This window comes from Carcharodon carcharias, chromosome 6, assembly GCF_017639515.1.
Source record: "Carcharodon carcharias isolate sCarCar2 chromosome 6, sCarCar2.pri, whole genome shotgun sequence".
NCBI lineage: Eukaryota > Metazoa > Chordata > Chondrichthyes > Lamniformes > Lamnidae > Carcharodon > Carcharodon carcharias.
Window position 1 is genome coordinate 16,649,462 of NC_054472.1, and position 19,658 is coordinate 16,669,119.

A 19,658-nucleotide genomic window follows, 5' to 3' on the forward strand; every position below is an offset into this window, starting at 1 on the left:
GGACCCTTTCCACCCCCCCACCCCGGGGGCCCACGAGCAAACATGCCAGGGTGAGCTCCCTGCTCACTGCGGGGTTAATTGCCCACTCAAGTGCCTCAATCAGCGGTGGGATCCCCACCTGCCACCCTACCGCCTGATTAAATGCTCCCCCACCACCAAACCTGCTACGGGAGAGGGCATTAAATTCCGCCCATTATCTTGTTCTTGTCTGCCATTCCTCTAGAAATGAACTCCTGTATTTTGGTTCCATTCTTTATGGCCTTATCAATGTATGTTGCTACCTTTAACAATTTGTCTACTGTAATTTTTGATCTGTTTGCTGCTCTACCCAATTTCAGTTTCTTACCTTCCAAGGAGCAACTGGCCTCCTTATTCCTGATACTACGATGGACCGCTTTACACTTCGCCAAATTGAATTTAACTTGCTATTTACCCACCCACTCTGCAAGCATGTGTTGCCTCAGTGAAAGAAACAGGTGACATTTACATATCTGCATCTGCAAGACATTCCAAAGTGCTTCACAACCAATCAATTATTTTTGAAGGACGACCATTGTTGTTACATAAGCAAATTTCGAGGTAGGTTAAATGTGTACATCGAGTTTGCACAAACAGCAAATGAGATGAATGATCAGTTAATCTGTTTATGGTGGTGATGTTGAGGGGGGAATCTTGACCAAGCCATCTAGAGAACTGCCTGCTCTCCAAGTTGTGCTGGGATCTTTTACAATCATCTGAGCAGTCAGAGCTCTCAAAGATACCTTTGGAAACATACCTCTTCCTTCACAGAAGTGTCATGCTGGATAATGTACCAAAACCCTGGTGTTTAAACTACAATCTTCTAACTGAAAGGTGAAAGCGCCAAGGGAGACAGGCAAAGAGTGATTTTTATTGTTATTTAATAGAACTTAAGTGACCAGGTTATGAGCACTCATTATAAACAGAGGGAGTGGGGGTTTTTCACTGCATATTATTTTGTCAGGTGCTATGCTACAAATCGTACGATACAAACAGATGTACGGGAACTTTGCCAGAGGAGAAAAAAAGCTTTTTATTCAAAAAGATGCATTATATTAAAATATTATGGACATTTGTTTTAATAGTTAAGTCAGTATTTTAATAGTTGACAGAATGCTGACTTTCTATAACTTACACTGCTTTCATCAGCCACTTACTCCTTCTGTTCAATTAAATCGAACTTTGAAAATTCATTACCAAGCCTGCCAAAAGCAGTAGCAATTATGAAATATTATATCCTGGCTATTTCAGCCAAATAATGACTAGAACGTATGGCTACAGGAAGTCAATAGATCACTAACTGCTGAATGTTTTCCCCAATGACTGAATGTGGGGGAAGGTTGCTGATCAAACTGTTCACTGTACATGGGGAGATGGGGAGGAGGCAAGGGGAGGAATTTTAACCCTACCTGCTGGGCAGGACAGGGCAGAAAAGTAGTCAAAAATGTGACGACTGTCTTATCTGACAATGTCTCACCCGGATCCTACTGTTGCCATTTCTTTTCGACAAAAGCGTTTTCAGGATAGGCGGCTGGTCTGACCACCCAAAGCCAGTGGGGTCCTTCTTTAAAAATGCAGAATGGCTTAGATGATGGCCTTTAATCCAACCTTAACTCAAGCTGGAGCAGGGAAGCTTTCCCACCAGTTGAAGGCCTGCCAGAAGAAGATCAGAGTCCGACAAGGTCATTCAAGCTAAAACACTTTTTACTTTCCTTCGTGGGGCCGCAAGGAGCAAAAGCTCAACTCCATACACCCAACTCTTAGTAAAAGGACAAAAACTGAGTTGATCTCTTGTATTGTTCAAAAATTAGGACTGGGGTTAAATAAATGTATGAATATTTATTCTATTCTCATTCTTTTGCAGTGGGTAGGTAGAGTGTCCAATGAGAAGGTGTGTAGACCTTAGGTAAATTAAAAGTAATTTTAAACTCTAGGCTCCTGCCATAGTACAGGCAACAATCCATTAATTTTTCTTCTTAATTAGGCAACTTTATTTATTTCCCTTTCTCTCTCCTGCTGAAAATGATCCATGAGGTACAGTTTCATCATCATGATTGGCAGCCCACTAAGGACTGGAATTGTTAAATATAGTAATGGATTGGTGATAACCCAGCCCTTTGCTTTGATCTGTAGGCCACGAGTAGACTTTTCAAATTTTAATTCCCTTAGTAAAAAGCCATTTTGCCATTGTGGAGGTGATGAGTTCGAATGGTGAGCTATTGGAACCACAGGAGTCTCCCTCTAGATGTCACTGGACAGTAAATAATTCCCCTGTGGATACAGTCAACACTTTACCACCAGCTACAATCTCTACTGGTGCTGGTATAAATAACTGTAAACAGAAATTGTACATTTTCAGAGAGACACCTTGTCAGGTCTTTCGAAGAGAACATTGACCACTCCATTGACTTTCATTGTGGGTACATTAAATGTCAATAAAGCTGAGTACCATCCCTACCAATTCTAGGTGCTGATATTGGCATTCCAGTATTGGATGGTACTAGTCTGGTACTAGTCCCAACAACAGTATCAGTATGACAAATGGAATTCATTCCATTTACAATGCAGGGCCATACAAAAGGAGAAACAACAAAGCATGTGTGATCTTGAGCACATATGGTTGTTTAAAAAAATGCAACTGCAACTGTAATTTTCTTCCTTGATGCAGAACGTCCATAATGCCAGCCTAAACATCGCACATTGCACAGTCTGCCTGTGGTCAAAACTTGTTAATGAAAAGTTTGCGATTGCTTGGGAAAAAGCTACTTCTCAGGGTTGCCACTAGCAACAAGAAAGTGAATTCAAATTAACAGTTCACCACTAAGGGGAAAATATGTCTCATTCCAATTCTTAAAAGTGGTTCACTACAGTTAATAATGGTAGGGCTGAAATTCCATTGTATAATAATTTTCTTGCACTTGTTAACATCCCTGTGTAACAATTCCATTTTGACCAAGCTCATAGCCCATAGTTGATATTTGAAGAATATGGACACTCCTGCTGGGATAATGAATACTTTTAATATGTACCCACTGGGAACTTTCTCCTGAGAGTTGAATTCACAACTAGGTAGTTGTGATTAAATACCATAGTGACTGACTTAAAAGCAGTCTGAAGAAAGGTTTGCTCTCGATGGAGATCAAGTTGACAACCCAATAGCAGCTTTGGTGTATTTTGCATTGATGATTGCAATTTTCAAATGAAATCCAAAATGGAAAAGAATAAACGTTTTATCACATTTGCACACTCAGAAATAACTTAATGCCACTAGAATCCTGATGATTGATAATAAACATGTGTTCTTCAAGAGGCTTGGTTTGGATGTCATGACACTGCTGTTGTCACCACATATGCATTAAATTAAATTCTGTGTGATTTAATGTCTAATAGCTATATTTTTCTAAAGGGATGTTATGTTTAATTGTCCTGAGCTTAGGCAATAATTGGCGGATTACTGTAATTGCATCTGCATCATTCGAGGACCTTAAAATGCAGGGACTCTTTACCCCCCAGATCTATCTTCCCCTACTTCACTCTTGCAATCCTTAGGTTTTAAAAGTCACAGTGTGCCATCTTTCCGAAATGTAGTTTCCTGAATTGCCTTAAATTCTGTTTTAACTTCATTGTTGATAATAATCCTGCACTAAGAGCCTTCATCATGGTTTCTCAATCAGAAAACAATTAAATATCATTAACTATGGATGAGATTGCAGTAATAAAACAATGAGCAAAAATTCTTCAAAAATAAAAGGGCTGCTACGAATATCATGGCTAAAGTAGAAATCCGAATTCAGATAGAAGAGAGAGTGTAATTGCTTTAGAGTCAGCAGTTGTCAGTAGGAAACTTTGGGGAGAATTTTCTGAACGTTGGGCGGGTTGGTTGAGAACGAGTGCGGAGCCGATTGCCGCCATTTTACATGGGCCGGCCAATTAAGGCACTCGGCACTATCTGTGCGAGCGGTGGGTAAGAGGGAGAGTCGGATCCTGTCCTGTTTCACTGTTAAACCTTAAATTTTGTTGGTTAACGAGTTAGACTGTCAGTCTCATTGTTCAGCAGAGTCCAACAATTTTTAGGGCTTTTTTTTTGCAGAAGAAAATCTCTAACTAACTGAGCACATGGCAAATTATTCCACTCTGGTCAATTCAGCCCAGGACAGCATTTAAACATTGATGTGTTATAGAAGGGCATCTAATGGCATGTGTTCAACTTGCCCCCACTCCCACACCCTTCAGCCCAAAATATTTTCCCACAAAGCAGCTGAAAGTGCAAATTGTTAATGGTGCAGTGACAAAAACAAAGCGTCTGGGACCTGAGTGAACAAGGCAACCAACAGAGAAATAAAGAGAGGAAAGATAAAGATTGGATTAAGGGAGAGAGAGAGAAAAAAAAGGGACAGAAAGAAAAAGTAGTTGAAGAAATTTAAAATGTAATATTTTTTAAACTCACCTCACAAAAAATCACAACCTGAAGGAATGAAACTCCACACTTGTTCACTTTTAGAAGACAGGGTTTTCCATTTTGGGTCAGGACCCCAATGTTGGGGTCAAGTGTGGGTGCTGACATCAATTTTGCTTGGGTTAGCCAATTAGTGGCCAAAGAGTGTACTCACTGTCCAATAAGTATGGTGGGTGGATTTTCAAAGCTCGAGGGTCAATAGGAGGTCTCCAGCATGGAAGAAACTGCCATTGCAGGTAAGGGACCATCCATCTTGAAGCGCCTTTTCAGCAGTTAAAAATATTTGAAATTAAAAGATGGCCACAGATGCCAGACTACCCACTGTGGAGGGAAGAAAGCTCCACAGGCTGGCCTGTGGCCACAGCTGTAAGCAGGTAGACCCTTAGGGCTGGGGGGGGGACGGGGGGGGGGGGGGGGGGGGGGGGGGACTGGCTTTAAGGACATCATGGAGCGCTGGCCCTGTGGTCTGCCACAGAGGGGCAGCCTTCAGGCATCTGCCGTGCTCCTGTTAGGGGGGAAAACTCCAGTTAGCCTCTGAACGATGTCCTTAATTGGCCTTTTAACCAACTTAACATGTTACCTGCTGCTTGCGCATGCTACGCTCGATCTGGCCTTCCTGAAAACGGATGGTGCTGGCGAACTGGCACACCGGCTAACAGTGTGAAATTACATGGCCATCTGTATCAGTTCCTGACCCGACCAGCTTCCAAAAATCCTGTCCAAATGTTGTTGATTTAGGCATAAAGACTTATTAAGCTACTTATGCCTGTAATGATAAAGATTTAACTTTGTCATGTGTTTAGTGTCCAAACACACCAAGTTCCTTAAAAAAAAAAGGGGGCCTATGGCAAGAGGCCGTTTTTTTTAAAGCTAAGAGCAGAGCGGTACGACTCCAGCAACAAGCTCTGGATATTCACATTTAACCGCACATCTGCCCCTCACCTGAAGTTACTGTAGCATTTACCCATAAACAGCAGGAAGCACCATTCGCCTGGGCATTATTTTGGCAGCAAATTCTGGCCGATCATTCTGTGGCTTTTTTTTTAAAATAGCATTTCAGTCAAGCGCATCCACTATTTATAAAAATGAAAAATCATTTTTCCGTAAACTAAACATATGGCAATAGCAATTCTTAGTGAAAGTGCGTTTTTCATCCAAATCATGTGGATTTATAAACCGACTGATAGTTAGGTCTCATTACTCAGCAGTATCCAGTAACCCAAACCTCTCATAAATGTCACTGTTGACATTAACTGAAATTTATGATTCACAGGAAATTTAAGAGGTAATCCTTCTTATACAATACAATATTAACAATAGTTATACTGATGTGATGAGTGGGATAACTTATGAATGTCCCCATGGGTGCCACATTTCACTGATGAAGCAGTGTTAAGTTAAATGTTTATTCTTATCCAAATCGAAATTTTAACTTTATACATATGGCACACTATAATACAAACTGCAGTAGTTCCCAATTAACATATTATACCATAGCCCTGTGAAAACCTCCTGGAATGGGAAGCAGATAAGGTAGGGTGGGGATGGGATGCAGGCTTTGCTGGCTGGGCCAGTATTTATTGCCCATCCCTAGTTGCCCTTGAGAAGGTGATGGTGCGCTGCCTTCTTGAACTGCTATAGTCCATGTGGTGTAGATAAACCCACAGTGCTGTTAGGAAAGGAGTTCCAGGATTTTGACCCAGCGACAGTGAAGGAATGGTGATATATTTCCAAGTCAGGATAGTGAGTGACTTGGAGGGGAACCTCCAGGTGGTGGTGCTCCCATCTATCTGCTGCCCTTGTCTTTCTAGGTGGTAGTGGTTGCAGGTTTGGAAGGTCCTGTCGAAGAAGCCTTGGTGAATTGATTAAATATATCTGAGCTATTTTGTTAAAATTAATTTTAAGTGTGCTGTTTACACCAAAGGCATTCATTTGCTCTGCAATCAATTACTATGAGAAGCTGGCCTTTAGAAAGAAAATCTCCACAAATACTACAAGGATCCACTGGTCTGCTAGTGTGCCTTTGCACATGGCCCTGTTTCACGCTGAGTGCATAGCTAGGGAAACAGAAGTGGTAGGACTTTGATGGATCCCGCAATGTTCATACACGTAGGTGACCTGGAACAAGAAACATCTGCCCACAGGTCTGGCAGAGCTTAGATCATGTTTAGTGGTTTAACTTGTGGCCTAATCTATACTGGGAAGGTTTTTCTTTACTCATGAGTGACTTAGATCTAACTCAGGTAGGTTTCTTCAAAATTACTTTATTTACACGACATACATGATAAGCTTCTCTCTTTTGTACAGGCTATTCCCTCTTTCTAATAGTCTCTAGCACATGGCTGCTGATCTCACTGTTACATCATCATACACAACACTATCTCTTCACCATAATTATTAACCCATTACGCTACAGATCAGACAAAGAGAAAAAGGAGGAGACCCACTATAACTGGATCCTGCCCCGATTGATGCAATTTTCATACAACTGCACAGCCCCCTGCATATTCAAAGATACAAATCCTTCTCTATTTGAATGTCAATTTTCTCTGATTCCTGAAGTCTGACTATAGTTACATTCAGTTTGATTTGCAGAGGAGAGAATTTCTGATGGATTCACTTTGTGGTAATGGTGCCGAACATGCAAAGCCGGCTGATAACCGCTAAATGGCAAAAGTCTACCACATCTTCAGTGACACACAGTGTAAGCACTGTTGGGGTAAAGGTATTGACTGACCTATGCCTCATTTCCAATATCACAGGATTGATTAAAAAGGTACATTTTCCTCCCTTCATCCTGCCTTTCGATATTATTATGGGGGGGGAAGGAGTCTTGCTTGTCTACGGGGTCAGAGCTACCTGTACAAGAGGTCAGTGGGGCATTGTACAGTGTACAGTCAGTTTAATGCAATGGATAATAATTGTAGCAGCTCACTTAACTATTTTCCACTGGTGACCAACCTTTTCTGAGTTCCTGGATGGGATCGTCAACTCCCTCCACCGGCGTGAGTCGTGGCGGGCAGAGGTGGACAATCACACAGGAACTGTAAAATCAGTTTCCAGATGGCGGGAGTTTGCGATCCTGACTGTCAGGGTGGGATAATGGCAGGTCGCGACAGGGTGAGGGGGTAAAGGTATTGGGCTGCACTTCGAATGTAACACGAACCATGGCCGCTCGCAACTATCCAGAGCCTCATGGTAGAGATCTCGAGATGCTGGATGGGAAGTGGCTCATCGGGGGTGGGTGGAGCTGCAAGTCATATCAACTGGATAAATGAAGGGGAACCCCAGCATGTGGTACTTACAACATTGCTTACAACAGCTAGGACATTGGAATAGATGAATGCGTGAAGTGCAAATGATCAGCTTGCATGGGAGGCTTCTTGCACATTGCTCGCAAGGGCCCTGGCAAATACTTTGCTCCCACTGCATATGCATGATTCTGGAAGACATAGACCCAGCCTGGGGTGACCCCTGAAGATGGAGGCACAGGCTTATTAGTAAGAATTGCAATGAAGCCACATCAGACCCGATTAAAGTGAAATTGTAGTCCATTTACAAAGCTGTACGAGCGTTAAACAATTATAGTGCACCCATGTGATCACATGTGAAATCAGAACTTCTTGATTTTGCATACCTTGCCATCGCATCTAGTTGCTTCCCCCAACCTCTGCAGCAGGGGTGGGGGCTAGCCTGCTCACCACTATGCCCTGTTGTCCTTGATGACTTTGGCGGGCATCCTCTGTGTCCGCGAGGCCTGGAGGGTGGGAAGCTTACTTTGGGGGCTCCTGCTTTGGCGCAACTGCACCCTCTCCACTCAGAAGCCGAGACTGAGGGGATTCCGAAGGGCTGCACACCCTCCGGGTGTCCTGAGTGGAAGTCTCAGTGGTGTCTGCCGGCCACTCCTCTTCTCTTTATGTACCCAAGGGCCCCTGCCTGACTTCTTGAGGGGAAGGAGCGCCTGGATGGAGGTCAAGGTGCCCTGTCACCATCCCACGTAGCCACAGTGAAGTCTCGCCCATGGATACTACGATGGAATGCATGTCTGCGCATCCCACCCTGTCCATGGAGACCCACTGCGTGCACAGGTCAGTACCACTTCATTTGAGAACAGGCAGGCAGACTCCTCCACCTCACGGTCCATTCTGTTGAGGGCCTCCGACATCTGTGCCTGAAGATTCCCCGCCTCCTGCTGCATGTCAATCATCCTGTGTAGGATCGCTCCCAGAGACTCGTCATCTGACTGCGACTTTGCAGGGGCCTCTTCCTCCGCAGTCCTCCGAGTGCCAGTGAGCTTGGCCGTCCCTGCCTCCTCCTCCTGCCGTGTGGTGACCACCAGAGTGTGACACCCTGCCTGAACTAACTCTTGAATCCACCAAGGTGTGTGTCCCTGGTCTGGTGCAGGTGACTGCAGGTGACTGCTGTGACAGCTCTACAGGTGAAACGCCTTGTTCTCTCTCATCGGCGGGCTGCCGGATGTGGTGCACTCGGGCTCAGGGTCTGGTCTCACCCTCTTCTTGGTGGCACCTGCAATTGCATGAGGAGGGAGCGGGTGACTGCATGGGGTGCCTCCAACATGGCACCACGCGTGAGCCTTAGGTTTCTAAGTACAGATGTTTAGCTTTGTTCCTTAGGCTGGATGCCAACCTCGCCACCTCCACTTGCCCCATCCTGATCTGCCCCTGCCCACTCGGTAGCCCGTTCTTCACGAAGCGCCAGGTGTCGGAGTATAGCCAAGCACCCTCATATCCCCTCTCTCTCTCTCGCACTTGATGTGTATCAACTTGTCTTGCACAAGGAGAGAAAATGCTTTGAGAGCACTTGCCATATAGATGCCGAACACATGCTGCCAGTCGAGAGCAGTGACGCTCTGGCTAGTGTATGTCATCTGAAAGCTCCACTGCAGCTAGACCACTAGGGTTCTGTGGCAGCACCCTCCAGAGCGCTGAGCTCATGCGCGTAGAAGGAACGGACATGAGGAGGCAGAGGCGTAGCCGCTGTTGCACTTGCTGGTGTCCACACGCCAGACCCCCCCCCAACCGCCTTCCACAAAATGAGTTCCCTGTGTGGCAGGGTCAGAGACTCGCAGTTGCCTCTGCACCTGCAGACTAGATGGACGGCAGTATGACAATAAGACCTCAGCGCTTCACGTTGAGAAGCCCTTTATGCAAGGGCAGCACCGATGGTTGCCTGTCCTCTGAGGCCCATCACCCAGTTCCTACCTTGTGAGGTAAGTTGGAGCAGTTGAGGGTTCACTTACCCTGGCGGAGCGGATGAGGTCACTGCTTCTTTGCCTGCACTGCAGGCCTGTCCACTGTTGTGTGCTGTTCCCATGCAGGGTCGGTCAGACAGATTTGCTTCCTCCTTCCCTCCCTGAGGTGCAGGACGTCCCTCCTCTCCTCTACTGCATTCAGCTGTATCTCCAGGGACGTGTCGCTAAATCTGGGTGCCGGTGCAGTTTGCTGTCTCCGGGCCATTTCCTACAGATTCGGCAAGAGCACCAGCTGCCTGGGCGCCTTTTAAATATGGCATCTGGATATGATGGTGGGGTGTGGGACATCCTGCCCACCCCATCACGTAAAATGTCAGAAAACCCCCGGCTGCATAATTAATGAGCCCAGCATCGTGCGATTTGGAGTGATTTCCTGCTGAGCTCCAGGGAGGGAAATGCTCCCACTTTCCTCCCCCAGCCACGGGACTTAGGCCCAAAGTGGAAAATCCCGACCCCGGTTTAATTGTTATTTGGTCAGGAAAACACTCACTTTGGGAAGTTTCAGGCTGAAGATCAAAATCTAGCTTCATTTTTGAAGACTGTTTTGTATTCTCTAACAAAGTGTGGCATCTGGTCATTGACGTCAAAACAATACATGCAATTATTTACATAAATATTCTAAAAATTACTTAACTGGGATGGCTGCGATTTGGGGTCATGGGACACGGGAGTCAGGGGGCTGCAGGAGTCTGAGGAGGGGAGAGAGTTTGAGGGGTGTTGTAATATCTGAGAGCACTGGAAAAGGGGTCCTGTGCTTGGGCATGGTGGGAGAAATGTCCTAAAGAATTGCTTATGCTGTTTCACTTGGCTTTCTCCCTAACTTCTGCCAAAATTATAGCAGGAGATCCCCCCAGGAAATTCCAGACACCTTGCCCAGTTGAAGAATCAAATACTTGGGAACAGAGCAGAGGTTGACATTTAACGTTTTGGCAGGACAGTGTAAATTAGGCATAAGACATCCAGACAATTTAGGAAAATATTGTTGTTGGTTGTAGCATGGAAGTCACAGTTGGGTGATTCTGCAATCCCATACTTCCAATTGGGAGGTGTCCTTAACAGAAACATGAATATAAGATCCAGAGCTACAATATTCTAGTCCAATCTCGCTGTGGATATGGCTTGCATGCTGCAGCTGAGATCACAGAATTATCTCTACTGTACAAAATTACAGGAACGCTTAAGGCAAACATGTTAGAACTCCTTTATCCTTTAGTTTAACAGATGTGCTAACCTATGTTTTTTTAAATGTTCATATAAAAATAGCTCAACTTCCAAGCTTTTAATTTTACATCTGCTTGTTCAAGGTTAAATATCGTTTTATGTATTCACTGAAGAAGCTCGATTCCATCCAGGACCAAGCAGCTTGCTTGATTGGTACCCCATCCACCATCCTAAACATCCACTCCCTCCAGCACCTGTGCACAGTGGCAGCAGTGTGCGAACCATCTACAAGATGCACTTCACAACTTACCAAGACTGCTTTGACAGCACCTTCCAAACCCGAGACCTCTACCACCTAGGCGGTCAAGGGCAGCAGATGCATGGGCACAAGACCACCTGCAAGTTTCCCTCCAAGCCACACACCACCCTGGCTTGGAACTATATCGCCATTCCTCCACTGTCGCTGGGGCAAAATCCTGGAACTCTCTCCCTAACATCACTGTGGATGTACTTACACCACATGGACTGTTGCTGTTCAAGAAGGCAGCTCACCACCACCTTCTCAATTAAGGATGGGCAGTAAAAATGTTGGCCTAGCCAGCGATGTCCACATCCCATGAAAGAATAAAAAACAATCTATCAGACCAAAGGAAATGTCACTGTGTCAATAGTCACTAGGAACATCACTCTCAAAGAATTATAAAGGTTTACAAACAAGAAAGATTGATAAATAGTGGTTTAGGAGTACAGAACTTGAATATTGCTGAAAAAAGAGACGTTATCAAAGCTTTTCATCTTGCATCCATCAGAATAGCTCGCAAGAAATTACCAACTGCAATGGGGGAAGAACAATTCATACTGCATGAGAAGAGAGCGCTGATTGATTGGCAAGTGGACTCTGATTGGTGGAGGCGTTCCCACGGAGAATGTAGCATGGAACAGTTAACTGCCCAGTTTTGTTCAGATTCAAACTGAGCTGGTCAACTCTGATTGGTATCGAATCGAAAAATGAAAGGAACTTTCACAACTTTAAAAGCTCGACATAGATAGACAAAATAACTGCAAAATAATGGATTCACAACGTATGTCACAATAGGACATTGCGAGTTTAGCTCAAGAAGAAGAATATGTTGTCAAATAAGCCAAGTGTAAAACAAATGGAATGGCTCTATCAAAGCTACAATTCCCTGTATTTAACATGATCTTCTTGTTTGCAGTAAGCATGGTCCTCTCTCTTAATAAAGTACCCATATTTTCTCTTTCCATGACTGGGAGGGTGAGGAACAGTATTGAATTCCAAAAGCGAAACTGGGGACACCAGCAAAGGTACAGGATCTGGGGTAGAAAATTAGGATGGATGGAAGAAAGGAAGAGAAGATTAAAGAAATAAGAGAGATTAAAAAGAGGAAGAAACATTCAGCAAAAGAGTAGGGAAGCAGTGAGTGAATGCTGCCACTGGCTCCTCTTCACCACTGTCTTCATCGGCTGGGAATGCCACAGCAGTTTACTGTTCAGGCCATCGAGTTAAAATTGCAGTTGAGTCCTGATGATGTCATCAAGTTCAGACATGCCCATGTAAAGAAGGGACCCGTTGGTTTTGGGTAGACATCCCTGACTCCTGTCAAAATGAGCATGTGAAAATCTGAAATGGTCAGCTCCTGGTGGCTCCAGCATGGGTATGGAACCTGTGTAATTTTAGTTTCTCATATGCCCGGTTTCCATCAGACACACAGAGTTAAAATCGCTCCCTGAAATGCATTCCCAGAAGCCATGATTACTTGACTGCAGCACCATTTCACAAAATTACTCCTGTGAAACCTCGCCTGGTCCTGCTCATAGATCTTCAAAATCCTGATTGGATAGAATTACAAAATCGCTATTGATAAATAAATCAATAAAAACATAAATGAGGGATGAAGGTGTATTTCAACTGACAGCGTCCCATATCTCATTAAAAAGCAGGAGGCAGGGATTTGAAAATCGGGGCTGGAGGGTGTTAGTGGCAGCTTGGACATCCTATTGATACCAGCTTCAAGAGAACAATATGGTCACGCTGCTGATTCACATCCATTTCAGGCGGAAGTCAACAATGGTCTTTCGACAGCTTTAGTAGCCAATTGGAATTGACAATGAAGGCTAAATGCCAGTTCATAATCTATCCAGCCCAGAGTACGGTAAAAGGTCTGGTTTAACCCCAGTGGAATTGAGCAAAGTAGCAATGATTGCATTTTCACGTGTGTCCTTTATTTTATCTTCAGCTATAGCCCATCAGATAAAACACTGCCAAATACTCATCATCTCAGGCTCCAAGTTATGTTTTTGAAATCACTGTTTTATTTTCCTTTGGGGTAGCTCTGGATAACCGTTAAAGAAATGCAAAAAGTTCTGATCACTAGCAAAAGTATATTATTCGTCGTCAATAAGCCAACCCTTCGTTATTTGTATTAAATAGTTCCCAACATCGTCCAGCCACCTGGACTGTATAATCTGATGTTATACACATTACAAATTGTAAACAGGCACCAAAGAGAGCACTAAAGAGAACTTACGAGCAAGAGGGAAACAACTGCTTTAAAACTGATATTCGTATAAAATTGAAATTGCACACTTATTGCGAAAGATTGTGGTGTCAGCTGTGGCTCAGTTGGTTGCCCTCTCGCCTCGGAGTCAGAAAGCTGTGGGTTCCACAGCGGGGGTGCACAAAAAAATTAGCAGATGGTAGCAAAATTTGAGGATATCCTGGGGGAGAAAGATCAGAAGGTTCTAGCACCAGCTGTGGTGTCAAGTCATCCACTCGCGCAGCCAGACTGATGCTGATGGATTGCAGGGAACGAATGCCTGTCCGACTGCCCTTTAAATAGGGCCTGGACCTTCAACCACATGAGGTCATGGTGGGGTCGTTGACTTCCTCCCCGCCCTTGCTGCACCATTGGCTAGGCACCTCATCCAAGAACATCTAATTGGCTGGCCGCCACGTGATTGCATGTGGCCAGCCATCTCATCTGTGGCCAGAAGTCTTCCACCGCTGGGACACTCAACGCTACAACAAGGTTCTGGCCTTTGTGTGTATTTTGCTTTAATACATGATTAAACCTAGTGTCAATGTGCTCCCCAGTCCTCCCTAAATCAAATCGCCCAATGACACTCAATACCGAGGCTCAGACATGAAGGATGGCCATTTAGGCAAATGACCAAAGAACTGCTGACGCCAAGGGAACAATTGTACAATGGTAACCACTGGATGCAGGAGTGCAGAGGAGGGAGTGAAGGAGAGAACAAAAAAAGCAAATGAGGAATTAAACAATTGGAGCGGAGATAGTTATAGTCCTACCAGTGGTCCACGGTGCCCATCTCTCCCTGGCAAACCTGGATTACCACTTTCTCCCTGAAGGAAAGAAGAAATGTTTAAGAGTCACTGCTTATGGTTAGAAAAACAATTGTACACAAAAAAAAGCAATTTATTTTCTTAACAATTATGAGGGAACAAATTTAATAGATTCAGACATGATAGAATTCTCAAAATGACTTTTATAAACTTTCTAAAATAGACCCAAACACGAATTTGGAAGTACGGGCTGGTTGCCTTGAACAAGTATGTTCATTCCTCTTGCGGTCAGCACCTGGAACAGCCAGTGAAGGTATTTGCATGTCCCCTTAGCCCACAAGTTATTTAAATGTCACAGTTATTTTGTCGATCACCAGCAATGAGGGAAAATTTCAATATTGAGCACAGTCGTGCCCATTTACGCCTGGCGTATGTTTCTTCTTATTATCTTTGGGAGGGAGAGGCAGGGAACAGAGCTCAAGGCTCCATGCTCACTCAGAAGGGCTGACAGGGCCTCAGTTTAACATTTTTTCAGAGATGGCACCTCTGGTTGTGCAGCACTGGTACATCAGCTTTGATTTTTATGTTCAACCCTCTGGAGTGGGACTCAGACTTGAGAACACAAACATAAACATGAACATACAAATATAAACAGGAACATTTTCAAAGAATTCAACTTACTAATCAAAGGTTATTTTATCATTTGACTGTTGAACTTCTGGCATATGAAGCTAATTTTTTCCCTGCTGTCCTTAAAAATATTCCCTCTACAAAGTTAGAACAGTATGAATGAGGTGAATTGTGCACACCAGCTACCAACAGTTCTCAGTAATTTTATATAAACACATTGCATGGCTCTACTAAGTACAGAATAATTACACTGATGGATGGATTGGAGCTGTCAAGTGTATTAAGACAGTTCAGAAGTTCAGAACCTTATTTTGCCAATAGTTACAAAATAAGTATATTTTTCATTCACATATAAAGTGTTCAGTTATTGCACAGATTTTTTTCCTAGGTCACATCTGAATTTGGCTTAATTTTTCTTGATAAAAACATTGATCTTGGCAGATAAACAATATCTTGCACTAGTAATCCATATTTTTGTGAGTCCAAAAATGTTTTACAGTGTGTACACAACAAAGAATTCTTTGTCTATTTTTCGTTTAACATCTGATCATTACAAACATCTGCTTTACATTCATCTCAAAACAGTTAAGGTTAAATCAAACATGCTTCCTTTCATACACTATTCCAAACTTTCCTGGCTACATGTGTCTTCATCAAGGGGGTGGTGGTGGCATAGTGATATTGTCATTGGCCTAGTATTTCAGAAACTCAGGGTAATGCTGTGAGGACCTGGGTTCATATCCCAATTTGAATTCATTAAAAGTCCGACGATGACCATGAAACCACTGTTGTAAAAACTCACCTGGTTCACTCATACCTTTCAGGAAGGAAATCTGTTGCCCTTACCTGGCCTGGCCTTTAGGTGACTCCAGACTTACAGCAATGTAGTTGACCCTGAACAAGGGCAATTAGGGATGGGCAATAAATGCTGGCCTAGCCAATGACTCCTACATCCCATGAACGGAATTTAAAAGAAGGCTTCATTTAGGCAATCTATCAGGCCATCACTGGATCTGGGATTAAAAGCTAGACTCAGTAATAGTGACCATAAAACCATTGTCCATTGTCGCAAAAACTCATCTGATTCACTAATCTGCCATCCTTACCTTACCATATGACTCCAGATCCACAACAATGTGGTTGACTCCTAAGTTCCCCCTGAAGCCTAGCAAACCCACCCCTGGGAAGTCCTCCTCACTAACACCTGGGGGTTTGTGCCAAAATTAGGAGAGCTGTCTCACAGACTAGTCAAGCAACAACCTGACATAGTCATACGCATAGAATCATACCTTACGTCCTAGGCATCATCATCACCAGCCCTGGACATGTTCTGTCCCACCGGCAAGACAGACCCACCAGAGGAAGGGGTCCTGGGAGTCCTCGACACTGACCTCGGACCACATGAAGTCCCATAGCATCAGGTCAAACGTGGGCAATGAAACCTCTTGCTGCATACCACCTACCAACCATGTCCCCAGTACTCCCCTATGTCAAACCCCAATTAAAAGAAGTGCTGATGGTGGGAAGGGCACGGAATGTACTCTGTGCATCACCAAGAGTGGCTCGGTAATACTACCACAGACCAAGCTGGCCGGATCCTTAAGGACATTGCTGCTAGGCTGGGTCTGCAGCTGGTGGTGAGGGAACTAACAAGAGGGAAAAACATACTTGGACTCGTCCTCACCAAACTACCTGTCTCAATGTATCTGTCCATGACAGTATTGGTAAGAGTGATCACCACACAGTCCTCGTGGAGATGAAGTCCTGGCTTCATATTGAGGATACCCTCCATTGTGTTACGTAGCATTACCACTGTGCTAATTCGGATAGATTTTGAACAGATCAAGCGACTCAAAACTGGACAACCGTGGGGTGCTGTGGGCTATTAACAGCAGCAGAATTGTACTCAACCACAATCTGTAACCTCATGGCCCATCATACACTGCCCCCCTTCCGCCCTCACTCTGCCATTACCACCAAGCTAGGGGATCAACCTTGGTTCAATGAAGAGTGCAAGAGGACATGCCAGGGGCAGCACCAAGAATACTAAAAATGAGGTGTCAAACTCATAAAGTTATAACACAGGACTACTTGCATGCCAGACAGAGGAAGCAGCAAATGATAAACAGAGCTAAGAAATCCCACAACCATCAGATTAGATCTAAACTCTCCAATCCTGCACAATCCAATCGTGTATGGTGGTGGACAACTAAACAAGTAACAGGAGGAGGAGGTTCAACAAATATCCACATCCTCAATGATGGGGGATGGGGGCCGCAGCACATCAGTGCAAAAGACAAGGCTGAAGCATTTGTAACCATTCTCAGCCAGAAGTGCTGGGGTGGATGATCCATCTCAACCCCCTCCTGAGGTATCTACTGTCACAGGTGCCAGCCTTCAACCAATTCGCATCACCCCATGTAATGTCAAGAAATAGCTGAAGGCAGTTTCATGAGTGTTGTTGGAGCTGCATGCATCCAGGCAAGTGGAGGGTATTCCAGGAGTGTGATGGAATACTCTTCACTTACCTGGATGTGTGCAGCTCCAACAACATTCATGAAGCTCGACATCATTCAGGCAAAGCAGCCCACTTGATTAGCACCCCATCCACCACCTTAAACATTCACTTCCACCACCAAAGATGCACAGTGGCAGCAGTGTATACCTTCTACAAGATGAACTGCAGAAACACAAGGTTCCTTCAACAGCCCTTGCCAAACCCACAACCTCTTTCACCTAGAAGGACAGATGTACGGGAACACCGCCGCCTGCAAGTTCCCCTCCAAGCCACATGCAATCCCAACTTAGAAATATATCGTTGTTTCTTCGCTGTCGTTGGGTTAAAATCCTGGAATTCCCTTCCCCAATAGCACTGTGGGTGTAACTACACCAAATGCGTTGTAGCGGTTCAAGAAGGGAGCTCACCACAGTGACACCCACTTGCTGTAAACGAATAAACGGAAAAAAATCTACAGCTTGATACAGCATTCCGCTTCCAAATCTAGCCAAATAACAGGGTAATAGGTGAGAGGTCTTTGTGTCATAACTCAAAGGATAATTGTTGATGCCAACAGAAACAATTGGAAACCAAGCTAAATTCTGAAATAGCAGTACGGGTAAGAGCTTAAGGGAGTGTGAAAATGCAATTCACCCATCAAAGCTTATCCTACTAACAGGCATACTCTGAATATACAAGGTTTTCCAGATCTCTGCATTGCTTTACTTGTCACTGAACAGATAATTCAGCAACCCTGTGTTCTCAGAACCAGACTCCAAAAACACTTAGGCCGGGATTGTGTGGCCTGCGCCTCATACAAGTATGCATGGGAGTAGAGCTTCCCCGAATGTATCAGTTTTATGTTAATTGCATTGTTAAGGTTAAGGACAAACAAGTGGAGGGTTTGACTGATTAAGTATCTTGAGCACATATAAAGGGGGGCTTAAATTTTCTTTTAGCTACAGTGCCCTTTAAAGGGCTATCAGTTGGTTTAATTTGCTTTTCTTTATTGGTTAATGAGTTTTTGTTTTCACCGGTACTCAAAAGAAAAGAGTATAAAGAGGGATTTGTCTTTTGTTACGGTGCTCCAATAAGTAGCTGTCAATTTGTTAAATTAGTTAATTGGTTAATTAGCTTATTTTATTGGCTTACTCAAAAGAGGAAGGAGGAGTACTTTCTGGCCAAGGTGGCCATTAACAGGTCCAGGCAGCAGACCGTGGAGGGTCATTACATCTGACTGTCTGCTGCTGTTCTATGGTTACATTCATGCCCGGGTGTCCCTGCAGAGGGAGCACGCGATGTCCACCGGTATACTTACAGCCTTCCACAATCGGTGGGTGCCGCAGAGGCTGGAATGCATCGTCAGCCCTGGGAAAACAATTTTGATTCCAGAAGTTTCCTTTGCAAGTTTTGTTTTTTGTTACAGTTCCCTGTTAACAGTCCGTCAATTTAATTAGTTTATTTGTTTATCTTGTTTTATTGGTTTCAAAAGAATATAAAGAGAGTCTGGGGCTGTCAGCCTGTTAATTTGTTTATTAGTTAATTTGTTTATTTGATTTTACTCAAAGGAGTAGAAAGAGGGACTTGCCCCTTTAAGGGGTTGATCATTGGTTAATTAGTTTATTAGCTAATTTGCTTTAACCGCGGCTCAAAAATGTATAAAGAGGGATTGCTGGGACATGGGGAGGTGGTGGATAGGAGGCAGACATATGTATTGTTGCATTCTGTAACTAAGCAAGCTATCAGAAAAGGATTTGTTTTTAGTTCCATACTTCACCATTTGGCAAAGGATCTACTTATCAGAAGGTACCCTGAACTTCAAAACTTTTGGCCCTTCTTTCTCAGCATCCTTTTCCATTTTAATCTGGATTTACTTCACCTTCCATTTCAACCATCATTATTCTGTCACCCACTTTGAGCCTACTTAATCATATCTCATAACTCATCCTCTTTACATTTTGGCAGGAATTACTGGTGCTGTTAGGTAGATATACCAGAAATTGGGGTGAGGACGACAGATCAAGGTTTGGGAGTGGGCATCTTCCATTAAAACACCATGCTGGCAGCCAAATTTGCATCCTTGGTATCAACCTGCTTTATCTTTGTCCTGGGTTGCTGGAACCCAATCTGCCCTGCTTTATCAGATTTTCCAGCTTCTATTTCTACTTGCCTCACCCTTGCCTCAGCTATTTCACATGTTCTTGTGTCTTGTACATGTAACTAAATTCTTTCATTATGTACCTTATTGTCCTATGTTAATATTGCTAAGTCAGTTAATGATTCTCTGCTTTGCTGGTAA

General features: G+C 44.0%; 1 protein-coding gene across 1 annotated transcript in view; it reads right to left on the bottom strand.

Annotated features, from left to right (window-relative positions):
• LOC121279225 (collagen alpha-1(XXI) chain-like) overlaps positions 1-19,658 on the bottom strand; it is a 182,488-nt gene that overhangs the window by 69,132 nt on the left and 93,698 nt on the right. The window contains exon 17 of the mRNA XM_041190265.1: positions 14,239-14,292. Coding sequence (XP_041046199.1) covers positions 14,239-14,292 — 54 coding nt within the window. The remainder of the gene's footprint in view (positions 1-14,238; positions 14,293-19,658) is intronic.